The sequence below is a fragment of the Schistocerca nitens genome, chromosome 5, assembly GCF_023898315.1.
Source record: "Schistocerca nitens isolate TAMUIC-IGC-003100 chromosome 5, iqSchNite1.1, whole genome shotgun sequence".
In the NCBI taxonomy this organism is placed as follows: Eukaryota; Metazoa; Arthropoda; class Insecta; order Orthoptera; family Acrididae; genus Schistocerca; species Schistocerca nitens.
This window is the reverse complement of record NC_064618.1, coordinates 308,332,899-308,358,616: the sequence shown is the minus strand read 5'-3', so window position 1 is coordinate 308,358,616 and position 25,718 is coordinate 308,332,899. Positions and strand designations below refer to the sequence as shown.

General features: G+C 39.6%; 1 protein-coding gene across 3 annotated transcripts; it reads right to left on the bottom strand.

The window, feature by feature from the left end:
* Window positions 1–795: 795 nt before the first annotated feature.
* On the bottom strand, window positions 796–25,669 carry LOC126259799 (PRADC1-like protein). 3 transcript variants are annotated; one of them, XM_049956823.1, is made up of 6 exons: window positions 25,269–25,669; window positions 25,010–25,179; window positions 24,194–24,317; window positions 17,535–17,650; window positions 2,658–2,825; window positions 796–1,060 (listed from the first exon to the last, which is right to left on the bottom strand). In XM_049956823.1, exons 3-6 carry the CDS (start codon window positions 24,227–24,229, stop codon window positions 940–942), a joined length of 441 nt encoding a protein of 146 aa, XP_049812780.1. In that variant the 5' UTR covers window positions 24,230–24,317; window positions 25,010–25,179; window positions 25,269–25,669; the 3' UTR covers window positions 796–939. The 3 variants fall into 3 exon arrangements, with proteins under 3 accessions (XP_049812780.1, XP_049812781.1, XP_049812779.1); XM_049956824.1 differs by lacking the exon at window positions 25,010–25,179; XM_049956822.1 differs by lacking the exon at window positions 24,194–24,317 and having other exon boundaries at window positions 25,010–25,140; window positions 25,269–25,668.
* Window positions 25,670–25,718: the final 49 nt, after the last annotated feature.

Here is a 25,718-nt window from a genome sequence, read left to right as displayed (position 1 = left end):
AAATTAATAATTTCTTCAGAGAGAAAAATCCTGTGACTGAAGATGTTTTACTGCGTGTTCTGGTTTGTTCTGATTTTATTTTATAGTTCATCAACCCTTTCAAAAGATAAAAAATGGTAATGATCCAAGATTATCTTTGTTTAATGACTCTAAATAAAGCAATCAACAGCAGCTGAAATAGCTGAACAATTTACAAGTTATGACAGCATGGTACTTCATAAACAGTTACACAAACCATTTTCTTTATCATGATACAACTTCACACTCACTGATTTTCATGTGACATTCTGGCTACCTCGTCCACCAAGTTTAATCACTCCTTAATATGTCAGATTCCAGCAAACAATTTAGTCTAACCTATAATGAGTATTTTTCTACTACTTTTCTCAAATTCATGAGTTTCATTGTAGATCTTGTTGAGTCTATTATTGTTTTTGGACAGTAACCTAGAGAAAAAACTGAAAGATTTTATTTCTTTGTAAGAATGGGACCACTAACCACACACAGCTAATCAAGACACATATAAAGAACTTTTTTGCTGAATTTGTTAATCTATGTGCCACATGCCTGAAAAATATAAAAACAATCAGCACTTCTTTGCACATTAATGAACACTGTCAAATGTATCACGTTACTGTCTGCCAATAATGAAAGGATTACATGTTAGACTCCTGTTTCATTAACCTCTAACTACTACGGTTTTGCCGCTACAGCTAATATGTTTCTCTCCAAAAAAATGTTTGAGCATTAGACATAGACAGGAAGTCCACTTAAGTGTAAGTCATAAAATCGAAATCATGTTTGCAAACAATGTCAGATATTTATTAAAGACAACAATGTACAAATAATTTTATTGGAGTTAATATCAACAATGTCTTCTTGACTTTACTCGACTGAAGTTTGATGACTAGTTCGGTCAGCTGTTGAGTATTTATTTAGCTACCATCTTATCCAAGGAGGCTGATTTGTTTCATGTAACGGAATAAATGTTAAATTAACAGGTATATTAATCACAGCATAATTTCTGTTCAGACGTTCAAGTGTCCTTCGTATCACATGCCTAGAAAACAAAACAAACAAGTACTAAATTTTTGATGGTCATACAGCAAACTTTAATAAAATTATAAAGACAGAAAAATTGTACTCTGTTTGATTGTGCATATCTTTGTAAATATATTACACATAAACAGTTGTAAATCTTTTGTTTAGCATCACACAGATATAATACAAAAGAGTGATAGCTTTGGAAAGCTCCAAGATATATCACTGCACCGTTGGTTTAGTATCTAGTGATCTACTCAATAGCACTTTCATTCGACAAACCATTATAGAACATCATCCTGACAGATTCAAAAGAGAGATCACTCATGGTTTTGCTTGATGGGCCATTCCATCATTCTCCAGGAATGATTCAGGACCTTGTTTGAAAGCATTAGCCACCTGATTAGAAATACACATCCAGTTTTCACTCCAACAGAGTGTTGTAACCCAAATAGAACACCTGCTTTCATGTGCAACCTTATGATAGGGACAAGTGATAATATTCCTAATCATCTTTTGTTTTCCTCATCAAAAGTTATGGGTTTCTTCCTTAAGATTTTCTAATACACACTATTACTGGTGAGCCAGGGTCATACATATTTACTGGAGTCATATTCAGATGCTGCCCCCCCCCCCCCCCCCAGCCTCCTGATGGAACATCTGTTGACAGTCTAGTCCATACATGCTCCACCAAATAACACTGCTCTTCTCCTCCCCCACCCAGACACTCTATCTCTTTCCCTTCCGTGCCTCATCAAGACTGCTGCTTCCATTCCGTGTAATAGTCATATTCAGGTCCGAGCTGCTGGAGATGGCAGTCATGTGTGCATTGGTTGTGTGAATTAACATTCATGTTTTTCTTTTTCTGATGAAGGCTATAGCCAAAAGCTAATGTGTAAGTGTCTCAATTGCGCCTGTATCGAACTTCACATGTCGTGTTTATGGTAAGTAGCAATCTGTATTTTCCTTACACTGTTATATTCCAAGATGGAATTCCCATTGTTAGATTATACTAATGTTAATCAGTTACAAACACATGTTTGAGTTAAACACGACAATTCACAGAAACCAAATTCTGAGGCAGGATAACTGTTGGATATTTGAAACTAGTTTTAGAAATGATACCACTATTCTGTGCCAGAAGTATAATAGGACATCTTGAATACACCATAAATGTGTTATTCTGTTAATTCCATTATTATCCACAGATGAAAAACTCTGTCAGCAGGTATATGGACATCAGTATTTTAACTTCTTCCTTAATTTTGCTCCTCTCACTGTGATAAACAGCAAATTCACATAACCACATTACCCACAGTTAGAACTCCATGAACAAAAGTCTCCCCTGGCCAACTCATGACTCAACTTTAAACTAAGTTTTTGAAATGGCAAATGAATTTACACTTCCTCCCACATTCTTTCACACATAAAGTACGGGACATCATAAAATATGTAACAAAACTATCTTTTATATTATTTGACCCATGCACATTGATTCTGAGAAAAATCATTTTGTAAATTAAACAAAACATTATTTCTCCTTAATAACAAAATTAAATGCTTCCTGTATTTCCACTTTTTCCACAACCTAAGTAAAATTCTATCTCTTTACTCACCCATTTTTTCCTAATAAGAAAGCAGCTGGTATATGAGCTTCCCTATGTGTCTTGTCATCAATCATTTCTATAAAAACACCATCATTCTCTTCATCATAATCAGCAATAATCACTGCTGTTGCACCAGCCTCTTCTGCTTTTATAGTTTTGCTCAAAAAAGAGCATTCCCTGAAGAAAATAAAACAAACTTTATCTTCAGATACTTTCAAATCTTGCTTTGGACAGAAAATTACCTACTATTTAGTTATCAATTGGAATTTCTTTCCTTACTATATTACGAGAAATCTGAACTTCAGCTGCCTATAGATACTGAAATAAATCAACAGTAAAGGTTGAAAATTTGTGTCACACCAGGACTCTACTTCCCTGGAACGGTTGCCTTAACCTCCTTGGCTATCCAGACACGCTTCTTTTCCAGCCCAAATTCTCATCTTGTCACTTTGTTGCCATTTGCTAAGTAGAATTTGATTAAATCTCAAAACTGGTATAATTTCTAATGACTCAAAAAATGATGACAATAGTCCCGTATAAATGCAATTACAGAAATACAGGGTGAGTCAAAAGTCCTTGGACACCTTCATAAATTGGAAGATTAAAGGGAAAATTGAAATGTGATGATAGGAACATAGGTTTGACGTGGGACCGCAACTTTTGGAGTGAATGTCATTCATGGCCGTCATCTTGAAATCTGCCATTTTTTATTAAAGTCATTTTTTTAATTAGGAAGTGGCGTGTATGACATCAAATAATACTCGCTTGAGCTCTGGAATTGAGTGGTGTAATTTGTTTTTCTCTATCTTGTAAAATTTAGAAGTTATTAATGTTCAAAGTTACTTTGATCCCGACTCATGTCTCACTTTGTTCCAGGTGATCTAAAATGGGCCTGTCACGTGAACAGAACGCAGGTACTGAACAATAGCAGCTGACTACAACAGATGGCATCCAGACAGAGAACCGGTATTGCACAGCACGGTGGCTCATGTGATCACCAAATTCCGGGAGACGGGCTCTGTTCACGATAGGGCATGTAGTGGGCGACCAAGGACTGTCACCAATGAGGAAACTGCAACTGCGGTTGTTGCATCATTTGTGAAAAGTCTTAAATGAAATATCCGTCGTGTGGTCTTAGCATGTGGAATAAGCCAAACCTCCATTGTCCAGATATTGCACACCAATAAGTGGGATATCTGATGCTGCTGCACGACCTTGTGTTCCCTTCCGCCCTGAACGCTGATGGCATTTTTCCATCTCATTTTCAGCACAATGGAGCTCCTCCACACTATGGCATTGGTGTCCGTGAATGGTTGGAGGAACAACTGCCAGAGAAGTGGATTAGCCGCCTTGGTCCCCTGGAGTGGCAGCCCAGATCCTCTGACTTAACGCCCCTTGATTTTTATCTATGGAGACATCTTAAGCAGATAGTGTATGCTGAGAGCATCCGTGATTTGAGACACCTGGAGGAACACATACAACATGCCTGTGACTAAATTGCAGGAGACACTCTCCTCAGTGCATAGTCAGAGTGGTTGCGGCGACTACTGTTGTGCATTGCATGGGATGGACAACACATAGAACATGTGTTGTAGCAGTTGGTATGCAGGTAACTTCCCAACTTTGAACATTAATAACCTCTAAACTGTACAAGATAGACAAAAATAAATTACACCACTCAATTCCAGAGCTCAAGCGAGTGTTATTTGATGTGTCATACACCCCACTTCCCATTATAAAAAAAAAGACTTTAATCCAAAATGATGGATTTCAATATGGTGGCCATGAATGACATTCACTCCAAAAGTTACGGCCCCACATCCAACCTATGTTCCCATGATCACATTTCAATTTTCCTTTTAATCTTTCAACGTATGAAGGTGTCCAAGGACTTTTGACTCGCCCTTTATATAACAATACTTACACATTTTTGTTAAAAGATAATACATTATATTAAGAATGTCAGCTGACAAACAGCAGTAAGTAAATGATATCCACAAAAGGTGTCAAAGAATGTTTATTTATTTATTTATTTAGTTATCTACATATTTATTTATTTTCATTTGGTACATCTATTTTCACATTATGAAGTTTTGTGCAGTGTCTTGCAGTTGCAGTAGAGCTAATGTCTCCATTAGTTCCTTGTGTCTGATATGATTAGGCTAATCACTCTTTTCTGCCTCGCTGCAACTAAAAAACTGACTGCTGTTTTCTTCACCCACAACTGTAGTCTAAAATACATGCAAGATAAATGAGGACCAATCACTGCTCACAAAGAAGGAATGGAGAGTGGCAATCTTGCAAGTTATCCTGCAGAACTTTTATGGCCAAGGAAAGTGTGTTGACTCAAATTCATGAAATCTGAGACACAAATATAAATCACACTCAAATCTTTAGGCTGTCCGTATTACAGTAAGTTTAACTATAACGCTATATGACTCCACGTCATTTTTTTCATTGTATCAAAACGAAAATTCACTTGAGGTAGCCATTAAATTATAAGGAGAGAGGCTGGCAGACCAGTACTTAGCTTCAGGGGGCAAAACACTGGCCCGATTCTGTCTCTTTGTCTTTTTTTCTGTTTTATTGAAGTTTTGTCTTAACAGTTCTACAAATATTTATTTTTAATTAAACTGCTTCAGATAGTTTCTTATTTTTTGTCCATCTCACCTTTCTCTTACCTTCCTACGTAACTGATAGCTCTTTTTCAATTTTCTTGTGGATCTTAATGTTTTTTAAAGCAACTACTTTACTTTAAACCCTCTCCCAAATCTACTGTGACAAATTTTCATTTTAAAGCTTATTTTATATGTTCAGTCAAATTTTAGTTTTCTCAAGACTTCTTCCAAATAAATTTCCTCCTACCACCGGGAACTGAGCTGCAACCTTGAAAGAGATCACAAGTTATGACTATGTTTTTTGCTATTTGAATAAGTTATAAGAGAATTAAAGTAAACTTGGTGTTTTAAATGCAACATGATGACAGAATATATATATAGAGGGAGTAAATTTTATTTCAGTCATATTGAAGCAAAAGGGAACCAAATATCCACACCCATGAAAGAGTACAAAAAAGTAGTACAATAAACGAGCAATGAGTGGTGCAGGACCGACCTTTTATCTACAAATAAAATAAAAACAGAAGAAATTTACTTCAACCTGGAGACACTTAAACATGTCAAATTACTGGAATTGCTTGTTTATAAAATAAAACTTACACAGTATAAAGATAGTAAAGACAATTCTGGCACAATCAAAATAATTTAAGAGTAAAGGAGACCATTCACTGAATAGTAGAAGTGTAGAGCCATCGAGAGGCACACACAAAAAGAAAATGAAAATTTTGCAAGCGCTTGGAAGAAAGCCTTTGATGAGCTTTTTAATGTGGCCAACTCTTCTGTGTTTCACAGGTTCTCCTTATTAGGGCAATATTTTTAAATCCTTTCAGCTCCCTACTGGCTGCCTGTTTGTCCCATGCATTTTGTCACAATCACTGTTGCAAATATTAATCCCACGAAGTACTATCAATAGTTCAAGTTCCCTGTCCGACAAATATCGAAAAGTTTCATGTATAATAGTCGATATTATTGTCGACATATAGTCTTTTTCAGTGTGTGCTTCTACAGAAAGCAGACAGTTTAGCTAAAGGGAATGCAAGGAGCAGATAAAGATTGACATAGCCTGTGTGTGCAGAGGGAGCAAGAATGTTGACTCGTTTCTTGGACAGTACTGGCAACACACGGATGCACTCGCCTCATACCGATTAGCAGCTATCATACAAATAATGCACAGAAGTAACAAAGACTCATGGAAGAATTTTATAGAGATGTTCATGTTTAAATATGTTAATTACATTATTTATTTCTCAATTGACTTGCACAACACAAGAACATTTCACAACACTTTAAAATGGTTCTTTTGCTTGTGAACAATAAGTGGATTGTTCAGAGAAACAGCAGCAGACTAATTAAGTCTGAGGTTATGAAATAAATCAATTCTGATCATGATCGCAAAGTGCATTTTAAATCTGCAGAGGAAGATAAATGACTGCAGAGTTCTGCAGCTTCTGTAACTAAGTACTTGTAGGACACACACAACATATATGTGCTAATTTGGTAAATTTCATGGTGATTATATTTGTGTATTATATGCAATGAACGAACAAACTGTTTTGTTTCGATTACATTAGATTCATTATCAGTTACACACACACACACACACACACACACACACACACACACACACTGAAATGGGGAGATACTCAGAGGTGCAGAACATGCCAGAAAACATAATATAACTCATTTTTGAATCTACGCCACAAATGAGATTTATTACATGCCTTTGCACTCTAAATAATTTCTCTCGGTTTGTGGAGTTGCCTCGAAAAATGATACTATATGACATAACAAAGAAAAAGTAAGTAAAATATGCCACTTTTCTTATATTTATATCTTCACTGTCACTCGTCCCAAGAAAGTATGACATAGTTGTGCAGTTGAACTTTACTGCTACTAAATCCTCCTTTAAAATCATAACCAGATATTGATATTTTCCCTTAAAATATTGATTAAATGTTGGTCGCCCTTGACATTCTATTATAAACTAGCAGTGAGTCATCTATCCTTGAACAAGCATATCACAGAAGTGTGGTTAAAACGTACATCATGCTACTCAACTGATGACTATTTTTACATTGAGACAAGAGATACACAATAAGTAGCTAACAACTACATTATTTAATTGCAAACATAAAAAATCTACTCACCAAGTGACGGCAGAACACACACATAAAAGACAGCTGTAATTGGCAAGCTTTTGGATCCAGTGGCTCTTCCTTCAGGCAGAAGGGTTGAAAAGAAAGGAAGAGGTGCGAAGGAAAAGGATTCTAGAGATCTAGGAAATGGGATAGATTTCAGGAAAGTCACCCACAACTGCGGGTCAGGGGAGACTTACCTACAGGATGAGAAGGAAAGACTGATTGTTGGGGACTGCATCGGCCAAGATTTGAAAACCTGAGAGCTCAAAGGTGGAAGACAGTGTAATATGTTGACAATATGCATGAGTTAATAAGCTAAGTGCATTGTATGTAATGGTGAGACGGTATAAGACAGTGAAAAGTAGATGGGAAAGACAATGAAATACATAGAAAACTAAAATGGGGTGAAGCAAAGAGTAGTGACAGTGAAGATATGCTGAGATGGAAGAAATATGTTTTGCTAGTTACAGGACTATTATAGGTGGTGGTAGGAAGGTGCATAGGGCAAGTCTTCTACATCTACAGCTACATCCATACTCCGCAAGCCACCTGACGGTGTGTGGCGGAGGGTACCCTGAGTACCTCTATCGGTTCTCCCTTCTATTCCAGTCTCATATTGTTCATGGAAAGAAGGATTGTCTGTATGCTTCTGTGTGGGCTCTAATCTCTCTGATTTTATCCTCATGGTCTCTTCGCGAGATGTACGTAGGAGGGAGCAATATACTGCTGGACTCTTCGGTGAAGGTATGTTCTCGAAACTTTAACAAAAGCCCATACTGAGCTACTGAGCGTCTCTCCTGCAGAGTCTTCCACTGGAGTTTATCTATCATCTCCGTAACGCTTTCGCGATTACTAAATGATCCTGTAATGAAGCGCGCTGCTCTCCGTTGGATCTTCTCTATCTCTTCTATCAACCCTATCTGGTACGGATACCACACCGCTGAGCAGTATTCAAGCAGTGGGCGAACAAGTGTACTGTAACCTACTTCCTTTGTTTTTGGATTGCATTTCCTTAGGATTCTTCCAATGAATCTCAGTCTGGCATCTGCTTTACCGACGATCAACTTTATATGATCATTCCATTTTAAATCACTCCTAATGCGTACTCCCAGATAATTTATGGAATTAACTGTTTCCAGTTGCTGACCTGCTATTTTGTAGCTAAATGATAAGGGATCTATCTTTCTATGTATTCGCAGCACATTACACTTGTCTACACTGAGATTCAATTGCCATTCCCTGCACCATGCGTCCATTCGCTGCAGATCCTCCTGCATTTCAGTACAATTTTCCATTGTTACAACCTCTCGATACACCACAGCATCATCTGCAAAAAGCCTCAGTGAAATTCCGATGTCATCCACAAGGTCATTTATGTATACTGTGAATAGCAATGGTCCTATGACACTCCCCTGCGGCACACCTGAAATCACTCTTACTTCGGAAAACTTCTCTCCACTGAGAATAACATGCTGCATTCTGTTATCTAGGAACTCTTCAATCCAATCACACAATTGGTCTGATAGTCTATATGCTCTTACTTTGTTCATTAAACGACTGTGGGGAACTGTATCGAACACCTTGCGTAAGTCAAGAAACACTGCATCTACCTGTGAACCCGTGTCTATGGCCCTCTGAGTCTCGTGGACGAACAGCGCGAGCTGGGTTTCACACGACCGTCTTTTTCGAAACCCATGCTGATTCCTACAGAGTAGGTTTCTAGTCTCCAGAAAAGTCATTATACTCGAACATAATACGTGTTCCAAAATTCTACAACTGATCGACATTAGAGATATACCGTATTTACTCGAATCTAAGCCGCACTTTTTTTCCGGTTTTTGTAATCCAAAAAACCGCCTGCCGCTTAGAATTGAGTGCAAAGTAAGCGGAAGTTCTGAAAAATGTTGGTAGGTGCCGCCACAAATGACTTCTGCCGTCGAATATATGTAGCGCTGCATAGGCATGCTTTGCAGGCACAAAGATAAATACTAGTGCCAAAACCTCCCCGTCAGTAAATAAATTAAAAAAAAAAGGGGTGGAAGACAAGCCTTCTTCTCCGCCCCGAGTTTCGACCACTGCATTTTATACATTATCCAACGAAGTAAATACAAATTCCGTATTGTTCATCTTCGAAAGTAGCAGCATTTCAATGTAGTACGAAAATCCGACTGGCAAGAGTGTTTGGGATGTTTGTCAATATGGCCAACCCTGTTGTTGTTGTTGTTGTTGTTGTTGTTGTGGTCTTCAGTCCTGAGACTGGTTTGATGCAGCTCTCCATGCTACTCTATCCTGTGCAAGCCACTTCATCTCCCAGTACCTACTGCAACCTACATCCTTCTGAGTCTGCTTAGTGTATTCATCTCTTTGTCTCCCTCTACGATTTTTACCCTCCACGCTGCCCTCCACCAATACTAAATTGATGATCCCTTGATGCCTCAGAACATGTCCTACCAACCGATCCCTTCTTCTGGTCAAGTTGTGCCACAAATTTCTCTTCTCCCCAATCCTATTCAATACTTCCTCATTAGTTATGTGGTCTACCCATCTAATCTTCAGCATTCTTCTGTAGCACCACATTTCGAAAGCTTCTATTCTCTTCTTGCCCAAACTATTTATCGTCCATGTTTCACTTCCATACATGGCTACACTCCATACAAATACTTTCAGAAACGACTTCCTGATACTTAAATCTATACTCGATGTTAATAAATTTCTCTTCTTCAGAAACGCTTTCCTTGCCATTGCCAGTCTACATATTATATCCTCTCTACTTCGACCATCATCAGTTATTTTGCTCCCCAAATAGCAAAACTCCTTTACTACTTTAAGTGTCTCATTTCCTAATCTAATTCCCTCAGCATCACCCGACTTAATTCGACTACATTCCATTATCCTCGTTTTGCATTTGTTGATGTTCATCTTATATCCTCCTTTCAAGACACTGTCCATTCCATTCAACTGCTCTTCCAAGTCCTTTGCTGTCTCTGACAGAATCACAATGTCATCGGCAAACCTCAAAGTTTTTATTTCTTCTCCATGGATTTTAATACCTACTCCGAATTTTTCTTTTGTTTCCTTTACTACTTGCTCAATATACAGATTGAATAACATCGGGGAGAGGCTACAACCCTGTCTTACTCCCATCCCAACCACAGCTTCCCTTTCATGCCCCTCGACTCTTATAACTGCCATCTGGTTTCTGTACAAATTGTAAATAGCCTTTCGCTCCTTGTATTTTATTCCTGCCACCTTCAGAATTTGAGAGTATTCCAGTTAACGTTGTCAAAAGCTTTCTCTAAGTCTACAAATGCTAGAAACGTAGGTTTGCCTTTCCTTATTCTTTCTTCTAAGATAAGTCGTAAGGTCGGTATTGCCTCACGTGTTCCAGTGTTTCTACAGAATCCCAACTGATCTTCCCCGAGGTCGGCTTCTACTAGTTTTTCCATTCATCTGTAAAGAACTCGCGTTAGTATTTTGCAGCTGTGGCTTATTAAACTGATTGTTCGGTAATTTTCACATCTGTCAACACCTGCTTTCTTTGGGATTGGAATTATTATATTCTTCTTGAAGTCTGAGGGTATTTCGCCTGTTTCATACATCTTGCTCACCAGATGGTAGAGTTTTGTCATGACTGGCTCTCCCAAGGCCGTCAGTAGTTCCAATGGAATGTTGTCTACTCCCAGGGCCTTGTTTTGACTCAGGTCTTTCAGTGCTCTGTCAAACTCTTCACGCAGTATTATATCTCCAATTTCATCTTCATCTACATCCTCTTCCATTTCCATAATATTGTCCTCAAGTACATCGCCCTTGTATAGACCCTCTATATACTCCTTCCACCTTTCTGCTTTCCCTTCTTTGCTTTGAACTGGTTTTCCATCTGAGCTTTTGATATTCATACAAGTCGTTCTCTTATCCCCAAAGGTCTCTTTAATTTTCCTGTAGGCAGTATCTATCTTACCCCTAGTGAGATAAGCCTCTACATCCTTACATTTGTCCGCTAGCCATCCCTGCTTAGCCATTTTGCACTTCCTGTCGATCTCATTTTTGAGACGTTTGTATTCCTTTTTACCTGCTTCATTTACTGCATTTTTATATTTTCTCCTTTTATCAATTAAATTCAATATTTCTTTTGTTACCCAAGGATTTCTACTAGTCCTCGTCTTTTTACCTACTTGATCCTCTGCTGCCTTCACTACTTCATCCCTCAAAGCTACCCATTCTTCTTCTACTGTATTTCTTTCCCCCATTCCTGTCAATTGTTCTCTTATGCTCTCTCTGAAACTCTGTACAACCTCTGGTTCTTTCAGTTTATCCAGGTCCCATCTCCTTAAATTCCCACCTTTTTGCAGTTTCTTCAGTTTTAATCTACAGGTCATAACCAATAGATTGTGGTCAGAGTCCACATCTGCCCCTGAATGTCTTACAATTTAAAACCTGGTTCCTAAATCTCTGTCTTACCATTATATAATCTATCTGATACCTTTTAGTATCTCCAGGGTTCTTCCAACCCTACGTTCTGAATTTATTCCTACCTGTGAGAAGAGATGGTTGCTAATAGGAACTTTTATGAATTGTGAATCACATACAGTATTCTCTTCGTCATAAGAATAATACGAATATAAACATTTTGCCGTGTATTCTTTCGTGTTTGCTGCTATCTCATTTAAATCCTATCTGCCTAATAAACTACGAAACTAGGGTGAGACAACAGCAAACGCGGAAGAATATACATATCATGTCATGTTTATATTCGTATTATTTTTATGCATAATAGTGATACAGTCAGAAATGAAGCACGACAATTGACTAGATTTTTAAATCTAAGATGGCTAATTTCTGTGCAGAATGTAATGTACTAAAGAGGCGTCTGCAAAGATTTTCAAATGGAGAAAAATTTTCGCTAAACTCTTGTTCAGAACGTCTTCTATTAAAAGCAATATATTATTTGGTTCTTGTTGATCATTATCAAAGAAAGCAGCAGTGTAAGAAACAACAAATAGCAGTCTCTTGCCATTGTTTTGCTAATGAAACAATTCCTCTCATGTTTAATTGTAAGCGGCGGTAGCGCCCACGAAAACAAGCCATGCCGCGAGCGGGGACAGGCCATAAACACTCATTATCAGAATGCGACAAACAATTCATGAAACAGTACAGTAATGCATTTTCAGCTTAGAGTGACGTAAACACCTATAACAAACAGAATGACACTTACCAGATCAAAGCAAAATAAGCAATTAATTCAAACCAGACGAAGCACGTGAAAAAGGAAAGGTACCCGTATAAATACGGACGGAGCGCGTGACGCATGGCAATGGCTACCTAGTAAAGCTTAACTGCTAAGCTTACGACTCGAACCTACTGTATCTGTATCGTCATTCATTCGACCTAAATTGTGTCTCATATTACAATGGACCAACTTTGTTTCGATTTGGAGGTGCGGCCTAAAACTTTTCTCTCCCCTTGAATTTCGAGTCTCAAATTTCAGGTGCAGCTTAGATTCGGGAAATTTTTTTTTTCTTGATTTCGAGTCTAATTTTTCAGGTGTGGCTTAGATTCGAGTGCGGCTTAGGTTCGAGTAAATACGGTAGGTCTATAGTTCTGCACATCTGTTCGACGTCCCTTCTTGAAAATGGGGATGACCTGTGCCCTTTTCCAATCCTTTGGAACGCTACGCTCTTCTAGAGACCTCTGGTACACCGCTGCAAGAAGGGGGCAAGTTCCTTCGCGTACTCTGTGTAAAATAGAACTGGTATCCCATCAGGTCCAGCGGCCTTTCCTCTTTTGAGCGATTTTAATTGTTTCTCTATCCCTCTGTCGTCTATTTTGATATCTACCATTTTGTCATCTGTGCGACAATCTAGAGAAGGAACTACAGTGCAGTCTCCCTCTGTGAAACAGCTTTGGAAAAAGACATTTAGTATTTCGGCCTTTAGTCTGTCATCCTCTGTTTCAGTACCATTTTGGTCACAGAGTGTCTGGACATTTTGTTTTGATCCACCTACCACTTTGACATAAGACCAAAATTTCTTAGGATTTTCTGCCAAGTCAGCAAGTCAGTACATAGAACTTTACTTTCGAATTCATTGAATGCCTCTCGCATAGCCCTCCTCACACTACCTTTCGCTTCACGTAATTTTTGTTTGTCTGCAAGGCTTTGGCTATGTTTATGCTTGCTGTGAAGTTCCCTTTGCTTCCACAGCAGTTTTCTAACTCGCTTGTGGCTCTTTTCCATCTCTTACGATCTTGCTTGGCAACTTTTGTGTTGAGCCGTCAGGTACTCTGTAATCTGCTTTTTTGTCACTTTTGCTAAACAGAAAAATATTCCTACCTTTCTTAATATTTCTATTTACGGCTGAAATCATCGATGCCGTAACCGCTTTATGATCACTGATTCCCTGTTCTGCGTTAACTTTTTCAAATAGTTCGGGTCTGTTTGTCACCAGAAGGTCTAATATGTTATCGCCACGACTCGGTCCTCTGTTTGACTGCCCAAGGTAGTTTTCAGATAAAGCACTTAAAAAACATTAAATTCTTTGTCCCTGCCACCCGTTGTGAACGTTTGAGTCTCCCAGACTAGATCCGGCAAATTTAAATCTCCACTCAGAACTATAACATGTTGGGGAAATCTACTCGAAATATTTTCCAAATTATCCTTCAGGTGTTCAGCCACAACAGCTGCTGAGCCAGGGGGCCTATAGAGACATCCAATTCACATGTCTGAGCCTGCTTTAACCGTGACCTTCACCCAAATCATTTCACATTTCGGATCTCCGTCAATTTCCTTCGATACTATTGCACTTATTATCGCTATAAACACGCCTCCCCCTTCGCTGTCCAGCCTGTCTCTGCGGTATACATTCCAATCTGAGTTTAGGATTTCATTACTGTTTACGTCTGGTTTCAGCCAACTTTCTGTCCCTAGTACTGTATGGGCGTTGTGACCGTTTATTAATGAGAGCAGGGACTCACAGGGGTAGGAGCCATAGGGGTGGAAGATGGGTGCAGAAGAAAAGTAGGGTCTGACAAAAATATTGCAGGGATTGGGAGGGCGACAAAAAGCCATTCTAGATGTGGTGGGAAAAATTCCAGATGGAATGGATCTCATTTCAGGGCTTGATTTTAGGAAGTCATGGCCCTTTCGAATTAGCTGATTAACACATTCCAGACCAGGATAATACTGAGTCACCAATGGTGTGGTCCAAAGCTGTTTTTTGGAGGGATCAGAAATACCAGGATCGGATGTGATGTCTCGGGAAATCTGCTTGTGGGGTGATTACGTGCAGTGAAGGTTGAGGTGAGAATGGTGGTGTATTGCCGTGAAGAGTCTGCATCTTAACAAATATGTTTGCCTCTGATGCCAAGGCTGTATGGGAGGGAATGTTTGACATTAAAACCTCACATCCCTTACAAAGACTAACACTTCAATCCATAGAACTTCTCACCCCAATCAAACCACACACCCCCACCTTTTACCTTCTTCCGAAGATCCACAAACCCTATCACCCTGGCCATCCTATAGTTGTTGGCTTCAAAGCACCCACCAAACGTATATCTACCTTAGTTGATCAACACCTGCAACCCATAGTACAAAGACTCCCCTCCTACATCAAAGATACCAACCTTATCCTAGATCATCTAAAGTCTGTGCCTGTCCCACTCCCACCACACACTTTGATTGTCACCACTAGTGCTCCCTCCATCTATACCAACATTCCCCACATACATGGTCTGTCTGCTGCTGAACATTTCCTCAGTCAGCACCCACCTGATTCCAAACCTGACATCCTTTCTACTCACCTTAATCGACTTTATACTTACCAACAACTACTTTACCTTTGAGGGGCAGACATATAAACAGATCATGGATATGGCCATGAGAACCAGGATGGCTCCTTCCTATGCCAACCTCTTCATGGGTCGCTTGGAGGGCACTTTCCTGTGATCTGTAAATCTTCAGCCTCTGGTCTGGTTTAGGTACATTGATGACATCTTTACCATATCAACCCATGGTGAGGCTGACCTGCTAAAATTCCTGGAATCTCTGAATACCTTCTCCCAATTAAATTTCCACATGCTCCTATTCCAAATCCCATGCCACTTTCCTTGATGTTGATCTCGTCCTCACCAAAGGCCAGCTACACACTTCCGTCCACATTAAACCTAACAACAACCAACAGTACTTACATTTTGACAGTTGACATCCTTTCCATGTCAAACATTCCCTCCCATACAGCATTGGCATCCAAGGAAAACATATTTGCTCGGATGCAGACTCTTTACAGTAATACACCACCATTCTTATCTCAGCCTTCACTGCACATAATTACACCACCAGCCTAATTAAATAGCAGATTTCCTGGACCATCACATCCAATCCCACTGATCCCTCCAAAAAACCGCTCCGGACCACACCATTGGTGACTCAGTATCATCCTGGTCTGGAATGTGTTAATCGACTAATTCGACAGGGCCATGACTTTCTAAAATCATGCCCAGAAATGAGATCCACTCTGTCTGAAATTTTTCTCACCACACCTAGAATAGCTTTCCATTGCTCTCCCAGTCTCCGCAATATTCTTGTCAGACATTACACTCCTTCTGCACCCATCTCCCTTTATGTTAATTTCTTCCACCTCAGCATTTCTTCACTGTAACTACTCTTTGCTTCACTCCGGTTTAGTTTTATACGTCTTTCATTGTCTTTCCCGTCCATTTTTCACCATCTCCCTCCCGTTACATACAACACACTTAGCTTATTAACTCATGCATGACCTCTGCATATTACCCTGCCTTGCACCTTTAAGCTCTCAGGTTTTCTTATCTTGTCCAACACAGTCCCCTACAATCAGTCTTTCCTTCTCATTCCATACAAGAAGTCTCCCCTGACCTGCAGTTCTGGGTGACTTTCCTGAAATCTACACCTTTTCCTAGATCTCTCCAGTCATGCGAATGGACAGTTTGTTGCTGGTCATTCCCACATAGAATGCATCACAGTGTAGGCAGGTGACACAGGCAGACAGTGTTTGTTGGTAATGAGGATCACCCTGTGGCTAAACATGCCTTGGTGCACGGCCAGCACATCTTGGCACAGTGTTACACCGTCCGGGTTATCTGGATAATTCCCACCAACACCAACCTATCCGAACTCCGGAGATGGGAACTTGCTCTTCAATATATCTTCTCTTCCCGTTACCCACCAGGCCTCAATCTCTGCTAATTTCAAGTTGCCGCCACTCATACCTCACCTGTCATTCAACATCATCTTTGCTTCTTCACTTCTGCCTCGACTGACATCTCTGCCCAAACTCTTTGTCTTTAAATATGTCTGCTTGTGAGATGTCTGCTTCTGTCTGTATATGTGTGGATGGATATGTGTGTGTGTGCGCGAGTGTATACCTGTCCTTTTTTCCCCCTAAGGTAAGTCTTTCCGCTCCCGGGATTGGAATGACTCCTTACCCTCTCCCCTAAAACCCACATCCTTTCGTCTTTCCCTCTCCTTCCCTCTTTCCTGATGAGGCAACAGTTTGTTACAAAAGCTTGAATTTTGTGTGTGTGTTTGTGTTTGTTTGTGTGTCTATCGACCTGCCAGCGCTTTCGTTCGGTAAGTCACATCATCTTTGTTTTTAGATATATTTTTCCCACGTGGAATGTTTCCCTCTATTATACAATTAAATAATTTTGTCAATAATGGATTGTTTTTGATTATAACTACATTAGTACTATGTCTGTATGTGTTTGACAGTACTGCACCAGCAAGATAAAGCACAATTATGTATGACACTATTGAACATATTCTTTCATATGTATCTACTTGTTTTGTAGATACATATTTATGCAAAATAACCATTACTGCATTTTTAATGTATTGGACACACTACAAAGCCAATTCTCTGTGAAGTATACTGAAAGCCAATAAAGTTTCTATTCTTTTTACTAAGAGTAAAACTGAATACTAAAGTTAAGGGCAGGAGGGGCATGGAGAATTAGTTAGTTTATAGCACTATGGCTTCAAAACTCATTACAATTTACCACTATATATTTATGATGAAGGTTTAATCTGTTAATATGGATAAATACAAACATTTCATAAAAATGCAGATTCTATTATCATTTGACTATTTATTTCCTACCCTCTTTCCACCAAAGCCACATTTCCTTCTATTTCTTCGGCATTTGATGGCCAGCCGCAACCAGTAGCTGGATAAACAAGAACCAGGTCCACCCCCTGGCCAGCAAAGGATTTATTCTGAAACAATAATCACATAAATCAGATGAGATGGCAACATGAAGAGCATACGCTACAACTGTTAACTCTATTTACTATATGTTGACAGCAGCAAAAAGGATATGAAATGTGATGAGCAATAAACTATTATTAAACTAACAACATTAAATGACCAGAAAAAAAGTCTAAATAAACATGAAACAAGCAATTGTTCAAGCTAACTTGCTGGAATGTCAAGAACAGATAATGCAGAGTTGAGGGGAAAATGTTTAGTTAGTGGCACAGCACAGATGCTCTACACATTTTGATTTTTGCTGACATTACTCAATTGTTCCAGGTGCAAATCAAGTTCAAAATGGCCCTAAGCACTATGGGTCTTAACATCTGAGGTCATCAATCCTCTAGACTTAGAACTACTTAAACCTAACTATCCTAAGGACATCACACACATCCATGACTGAGGCAGGATTCGAACCTGTGACCGAAGCAGCAGTGCAGTTCCAGACTGAAATGCCTCGAACCGCTTGGCCACAGCGGCCGGCCGCAAAACAAGTGACCATATCAAACTGTGGAAGAGTCTACATTTGGTCTGCCTCGAAGATGATTAATTTCAAGTATTTCAGAAACAGATTTCCAAATTTAAAGATGAGAGTTTTGGGATTTGTTAAAACAAGCCTAGTCAATTGTGTTTTCAATTTTCACATATAACCACAATGACACAGACTGTTTTTTGTAACAATGTCCTAATTGGTATTCAACTAAATGTTGAAGGATAAATGTAAAAGGAAAAGTTTATACATAGCACAAAGCTTATTATAAAACCATCTCTGACCACTGTAACACATTTGCATTACTACAGAACCTACATGAAATCACACTGCCAGTTAAACTTAATGTTGAGTACCAAACCTCATTCTTAAGCTGCACTGGTAATTCCACTTCTCAGATTGGAAATACAGAAGCGTCCGATCCCACCCGTCTGCTTTGACCCACGATGTCACCACGATTCCAATATGGCACATATAAAGTCGTTATGTACACATTATGAAGACGAAAATACATCGAAAAACCAACACACACATGTTCCACAAAAAGCCTAATGACACTAACGGGACAAGCACGGGAAATGGGGGGGGGGGTTTTGGGTGAGGACAAACTAAATATAAACAAATTTAGACACCCACCCCCATACAAAACAATGCAAAAAAAAAGACATCACAAAACTCCCCAAATACCACTAAAAACAATATCATCTGGAACCGGACACTTCCCTTGACCTATATAGCTCAACAGCAGCTCCTGATCCCATAAATTGGGATCGAACACTTCCCTTGACCTATGTAGCTCAAATACATCTCCCAATACCAATACCCACATTCACAGCCACACATTTCAATAAAACACTTCCCTTGACCCCTACACACAAACTAAAAACAAAAAAATAAAAACTTAGCACAAAAAAGTTCCGGCACTGCAAACTAGGTTGGCCACCACACACACACACACACACACACACACACACACACACACACACAAACCAAAAATATACTCAACCAAAAGAAAGACCAGACCCACCCACACTTCAACCCCCCCTCCTCCGAGCAAACCAACTTCCCCCCCTCACCCCAAAATAAAAAAAACCCATACACAAAAACCAAGTGCAACATAAAAAAATCTCAATCATACACTACAACTCAACAAAAACTTCAACAAAATAGATCCTTCACAACTAAAACACAAACCAACACATCCCCCCCCCCAAAAACACTTTAACATGAAAAAAAACCACCCACCCCACCCTGAGCCACAGCCACCCACCCACCTACCTACCCAAACCACCCTAACCAACCACTTTCGGCCTATACATTTTATTAACAGCCCTTACAAAAACACGAAAAACACAATAGCCCTCAGGGACACTCTTCTGCCAACAGTACTCATCTAAATGAGACTGAAGGTTGGAAGAGCACCTCTTCCCCCTCCCAAGAACTGATTTAACAGCCTCCCCCCCCCCCCCCCCACACACACACACATCCCCTCTATTGTATTTGTGCAAGCCCCCATCTCATAATTTTTGAACTCTAAACTATGGTTAAGGACTAAATGATGGAATCCCCTCACACCCAACCCCCTATATGAAGGACATGCACCTGAAGCTACTGTGGACCCCGGTTCTATGTACTCCTCAATTAACCCCACTGATCCTGCCTTAAACCTCTCTTCCACAACCCTAAAAACACATTCAGAACACCTACCTCCCGGAACAACAGCCCCCCACACCCAGAGACCAACCACAGACTTACCCCTCCCATACTTCCTTTTCCCAAACTGCGACTCGTCCACATCCACATCCACCTCCACCTCCACAACAACCCCCCCCCCCCCCCAGCTTATCGCTGTACTTAATGAACTCAGAACACACTTCAAGGCAAAAAGAAAACCAATCAAGCACACTCCTCTCACTCATGCCAGTCTCATGCGCGCAAAAACTGTGTGGGGATCTATAACAAAATAAGTCAAAAGTACAATCTCGTGCATGCCCAACCTAGACTTCTCGAACCAGAAACCACGCCGTATGGAACGCCAAATGTCGTCTTTTCGACAGCGCCACATATAACCGTCCCTAGTCCGAGACGCCGGAACTTTAGCCAACTTCATTTCTTCGCCACAAATAGAGCATTTCACAACCTCAGCAATTAAACCGAAAAGTTGCAAAAACTTGATCAGTTCCAAAGGAGTGTTCCCCATCATATCCCTCAGACGTGCACTGTTAATTTTATCCGTCATATCCATTACTGAACAAAAACAACAACCGATTAATTTTACTAAAATTACCACACGACGTACAGTGAACAACACTAAATTAACCTTCACACAAAACCACAAAATCATTAACTCACTGAAACGAATTCCACTACAAACACAGTCGACACTCGAACAATTCTGGATAATGAGCAAGAGCAAACTGAGCCCATTACACCACACAAACGAAAACCCTGAACATACCACCAGAGGGCACAACAAACCACAACACGACGACATCTAGAAACACGCCACACGCACAAACCAAACTCCGCGCCGTCACACCACAACACCCTTACGTCACGGGTCAAAGCCGACGCGTTGGATCGGACGCTCCTGTCGACCTCTCAGATTAATAATAGCACAAGATGGAACGAAGATTTGCATCTGAAATGACGTATCAAGAAGAAGCATCAAGGGAATCTATCTGGAGACTGAAATGAACATGTACGGGGTAAGGGAACAATCCCTGACCTTATACTGTTGCAAAGCACATCTACAATTACTGAAAACCATTAAAAATGTTAGTGTAAGTGTGTAATATGTTTACAAGACAGTCTGCATAAAATAATCCCCATTCATATTCTTAATATCAATATCAGCATTATAAGTTACGAACAACTTCACTCCTCATCTATATGATGATTACTTGATTACTGAAATTCTTTTCATTCTGGAAACACACTACATACCATCAAATATGAGAGAGAGAGAGAGAGAGAGAGAGAGAGAGAGAGAGAGAGAGAGAGAGAGGGGGGGGGGAGGAGGAGGAGGAGGAGGAGGAGAAGAAGAAGAAGATAGGTAAAACAGTTGTACAAAAATAATAAAATGGAGTGAGGTGAGGGAGCTGTGTCAGCCAAAATCAAAGGCACAATATTTCGAAAAGCTGACATCTTGTCATCTTCAGAGGTTCCTGATGGCTGACTCACTTCTGTTGGGTGCCACCTTTAAATCTACCACCATCAGATGCAGGTTTCTGTTGGTGTAGCAACAATATGCCCTCATCCTCTTCATCTTTAGTTGCCATCACAGGAGTGGATTTCCAAGTGGACTCCTACTGTGCTTGACCACGTTTAAGGTTAAGACACATGTCTTGTCTTGCCTAGAAAATGGTTGTCTTTATTTATAAGTTTCTCATGTAGCTGAATCTCTGTAGACTCTTTTACCAATGCAGTCCCAGAAGGTGATAAGACTGTTGCAACAACTTGCTGCCGTAGTAATTCATCACATGTCCTTGGGTGATACCGTGCCCTGCCACAGTGGACTGTCTGGGTGGTATTTATGAGCAGTGCATCTCCTCTGTACCATTCAGACAGTCTGGCCTACATTCATTTACTGCATTTTTAAGAAATGTGATGTAGTATCTGTCTCCAGGGTCCTAGGTCATCCTTGGCTGATCCCAACAAGGCTTTGTATTGGATGGTGAGCAGAACACACACTTGACATTATGCTTATGGTGTAACTTCCAGGTACAAGATGCCATAAGACCCAAGAAGCCAAGGCCACAGCCTGCTGTTGACGATGAGAAACCTGTTGCAATAGTGATTATCCCACATGTCAGGAACAAATCAGCAAAAATCCGAAGAATACTACCAAAACATAATGTCAAGTGCACATTCCACCCTGCATCCAAGATGCAAGCCTTCCTGGGATCAGTAAAGGATGACCTAAGTCTCCAGAAACCAGGATTCTACTGCATTTCTTGACTGTACAAAAGTGTATGTAGGCTAGACTATCAGGACATTACAGGGGAGATCCAGTGAGTATAAAAGTGACACAGACAACAAACAGTTGACAAAGTCTGCTGTGGCAGAGCACTCCATCACCCAGGAACGTGGTAAGGATTACTACAGCACCAAGTTGTTGCAACAGTCTAACACCATCTGGACTGCACTCTGAAGAGGCTGCAGAGATCTGGCTGCACGAGGAACTTATAAACAAAGACAGCACTTTTCAATTAAACATGGCCTGGGTCCCAGTCTTGAGCATGGTCAAAGCACAGTGGCAATCTTTGTGGAAATCCACTCCTGTCAAGGCAACTGAAGAAGACAAGGAGGTACTGTTGCCAAACCAGCAGAGACCTGCATCCAGCGGTACGGGAAATGGGGGCAGCAGATTGAGTCCTGGCGGTGTTTCCCCTAGCATTGCACCAGGTCTGCAGCCACAGCAGCCAGCTAGGGGCCACAGGCAGCAGGACGGATATAAAAGTAGTACCCAGCAGAAGTCTGACAGTCACCAGGGAAGACTGAATATGCCAAAAGTTGGCTTGTCAAAATATCACACCTGGATGATGCCGCACAGCTGAGAAATATTCTAAATCTCACTACGCTTGGAAAATCTTAAAGCCCACACATTTCTAATTGTTTTTTCTGTATAATTAGTAGTTTTGACATGTTACTTTTCCCCAAAAATAAATCTGTATCTTAAAACTGATTTAAAAAATAAATGTTACACAATGTTTCTCGTTCTCATGTTTGTTCAATACAAACAACTCAGAGATTGCACACACTAAACTACTTAGTTCATTTGGCAAATAGTTTGTAAGTGCCTCAGGACAGATTTTTATCTAGACATATCCAAGGAATTTGTTGTGATCTGTTTTCTGCAGCTCCTGATTTTATGAATAATTTGAAGCTTCTTTGTTTGTGATTATTTAGTCCTAAACAGCATAATTTGGATTTCTTCAAAGTTTAATTCTAAGTCATTTAAATGAAACCGTGTCTAAATTATTTAAAGTATTTATGAAGTTTGGTGGTGATTGCTCCACACGTTCTACTTTGATCAACACCATGGTACCATCTATGAATAGTGTTGCAAGAGAATTTGCAAGCAAGTTATTTACACAGAAGAGGAAAACAACTGGATCCAGAATTGAACCTTGTGGGGCACCTGATGAAATACTTTTGTGAGAAATGATATCCATTATTTGAGACTACATCAATCCATTGCTTTCTGTTTGACAATCATCAGCTGATCTGCTCTAAAACACTTTCCATAGTTTCTAGTTTACAGCGTAGTGGAGACTGGTTCACACCATCAAATGCCTTTTATAAGTCCACAGAAAACTACTGCCCTTTTTTTAATTTTTTTAAGTGAAGCCATTGTTTTCCACAAAGCCATTAACCACTAACATAGTAGTTTTGTTTTTACGCGAACCACACTGATCTTTTTGCAATTACATTTAACTTTTGTATGAAATTTTGTACGCCAACCTGTTTAGCAACAACTTTTTGGAACACTTTTGAAAACACACGAGAAAAGTAGATTGGGTAGTAATTTCCCACATCCTCTTTCAAGCCAAAGTTGTATCGAAACTTCCTGGCAGATTAAAACTGTGTGACAGGCCGAGACTTGAACTCAGCATCTTTGCCTTTCACAGGCAAGCACTCTACCAACTGAGTTACCCCAGTACGAGTCATGACCCATCCTTAAATATTTACTTCCACCAGTACATCATCCCCTACATTCCAAACTTCCCAGAAATTCTACTACAAAACTAGCAAGACCAGCAGTCCTGGAAGAAAGGATATTGCGGAGACATAGGTATCCACAGCCTGAGGGATGTTTCCACAATGAAATTTTCACTCTGCAGCAAAGTGTGCTGCTAATATGAATTACTATTTGAAAGGTGTAATGACATACATTTTATTTATGGGAAAGAAGTATTCAAAAGATTGATCATTAGAAAATAAATGGCTAACAGTCATTAAACATGTACTATAAATCACTTGTATACATTATTCTACAATTAAAATATTCTACCTGATCTTTGTGTAGTTCAAATGGTATCAAAATCATGACTCTTGGCTTGAATACAATAGCTGAGCATAAGTGATGAAGGTAAAGACATATGTGCCAAGCCTGCAGCTGAGTTTCCACAATGTTCCTGAAGAAATAGACATTATACAATACTCTAATTGTTATAATAACCTGAAGACTATAGTTTTACAAACACAAGGAAAATGTTCACAGCAACTATAAAGCTGAGGGGAACAATTTTTTGGCAGTTGAGTTCACTGCCACCCTGTCCCCAAGAAACATTGCCATTTGTCATTGAGAACTACGTGCAAGTTCTTTCAGCACTCACTGAATTCATATCAAAAAAGAATTATACTGTTTGAATTTGGCTGTAATTTAACAAGTTGGCAGATGGTATTTTGTAAGTTCCTGCATGTGTTTCACATGATTAATGTTTTAACACGTGTTAATGGCTGTTGAGATTCTATACGGTACATTTAAAGATGATTGTTCTGATGACTTTAACTTAAAAATTTAATACAACTAATTTTAAACATAAAAATGCTAATTTCAGTGCGCGATTGCCAATAATCGAATAGGATTAGGACAGGTTATGGATTAAATGTCAATAACAATTTTTTAATAAAAAAAAAGATTATGATCCGAAATTTGATGTGTTCCTTGGAGAAAGTTATCAAAACATTTCCTAAGATATAACAGAAAGGAACCAAATGTAAATATGCAAAATGAAATCATGAAAGAAAAGGTGCATTCTCATTCTACTTTGCTTCTGTCTGAAGATATTTGGCTTTTACGCCGGCGACAAAATTTACTGCTTACCAGTGGGATGCCAAAATCTTTCGCTGGGCGTATTTTGTATGTATAAGCCAATTCCTCTGGTTCAATAACTTCAAAGAAAATGTCAAAGTCAAAATTATCGAGATTTTCGAGGAGAGGACCCGTACTTTCAACTGGAAAATAATTCCAATGCCATCAGACAACCAGAACACCTATTTGGAAATAATGGTGTAACACAACTAAATATTTCCTACTGCAGTCTGAATAACCCAATTCGTAAACATTCAAATTTGTTGCTCACCGAAGAAGTCAACACTTGGTAAACATCCTGGCCACAGCACAGTTAACGCAAAAAACAACACAGAATGCTGTGAAATAATGTTCCGGAGCATCATACGCGGTACACTATTTCACTGTTTATCTGCCGCGAATGATACTCACTGACAAACTTAATTACGCGTTAAGACACGCATCCCTTAACCTTAGCCCTTTCTCACAGTTAAAATACACGTCATCGATAATGCCAATGGCAAGGAAAAATCGTGTGAAATTAGTTTTGGGGTGGAATTTTTGACACTTATGAAATTGTGTGACAAGAAAGAAAATTCATTTTATCAGATGTCCCCTGAGATTTTTCCATTTCATGTTTTTAAAGCTTCACATTGCTTTCACCTCGCAATTTCTTTGCGGAAGATAGCACACTGAGCGCACCTGCGAAACTGAGAGAAACTGCGAAGGTCATTGTCTTATT

Coding starts and splice junctions, on each gene's coding strand:
- LOC126259799 (XM_049956822.1), bottom strand. CDS start 25,362: ATGATGCTCCGGAACATTATTTCACAGCATTCTGTGTTGTTTTTTGCG. Junction 25,141..25,268: donor ACCAAGTGTTGACTTCTTCG/GTGAGCAACAAA, acceptor ATTATTTTCCAG/TTGAAAGTACGGGTCCTCTC. Junction 17,651..25,009: donor AAGATTTTGGCATCCCACTG/GTAAGCAGTAAA, acceptor TTATTGTTTCAG/AATAAATCCTTTGCTGGCCA.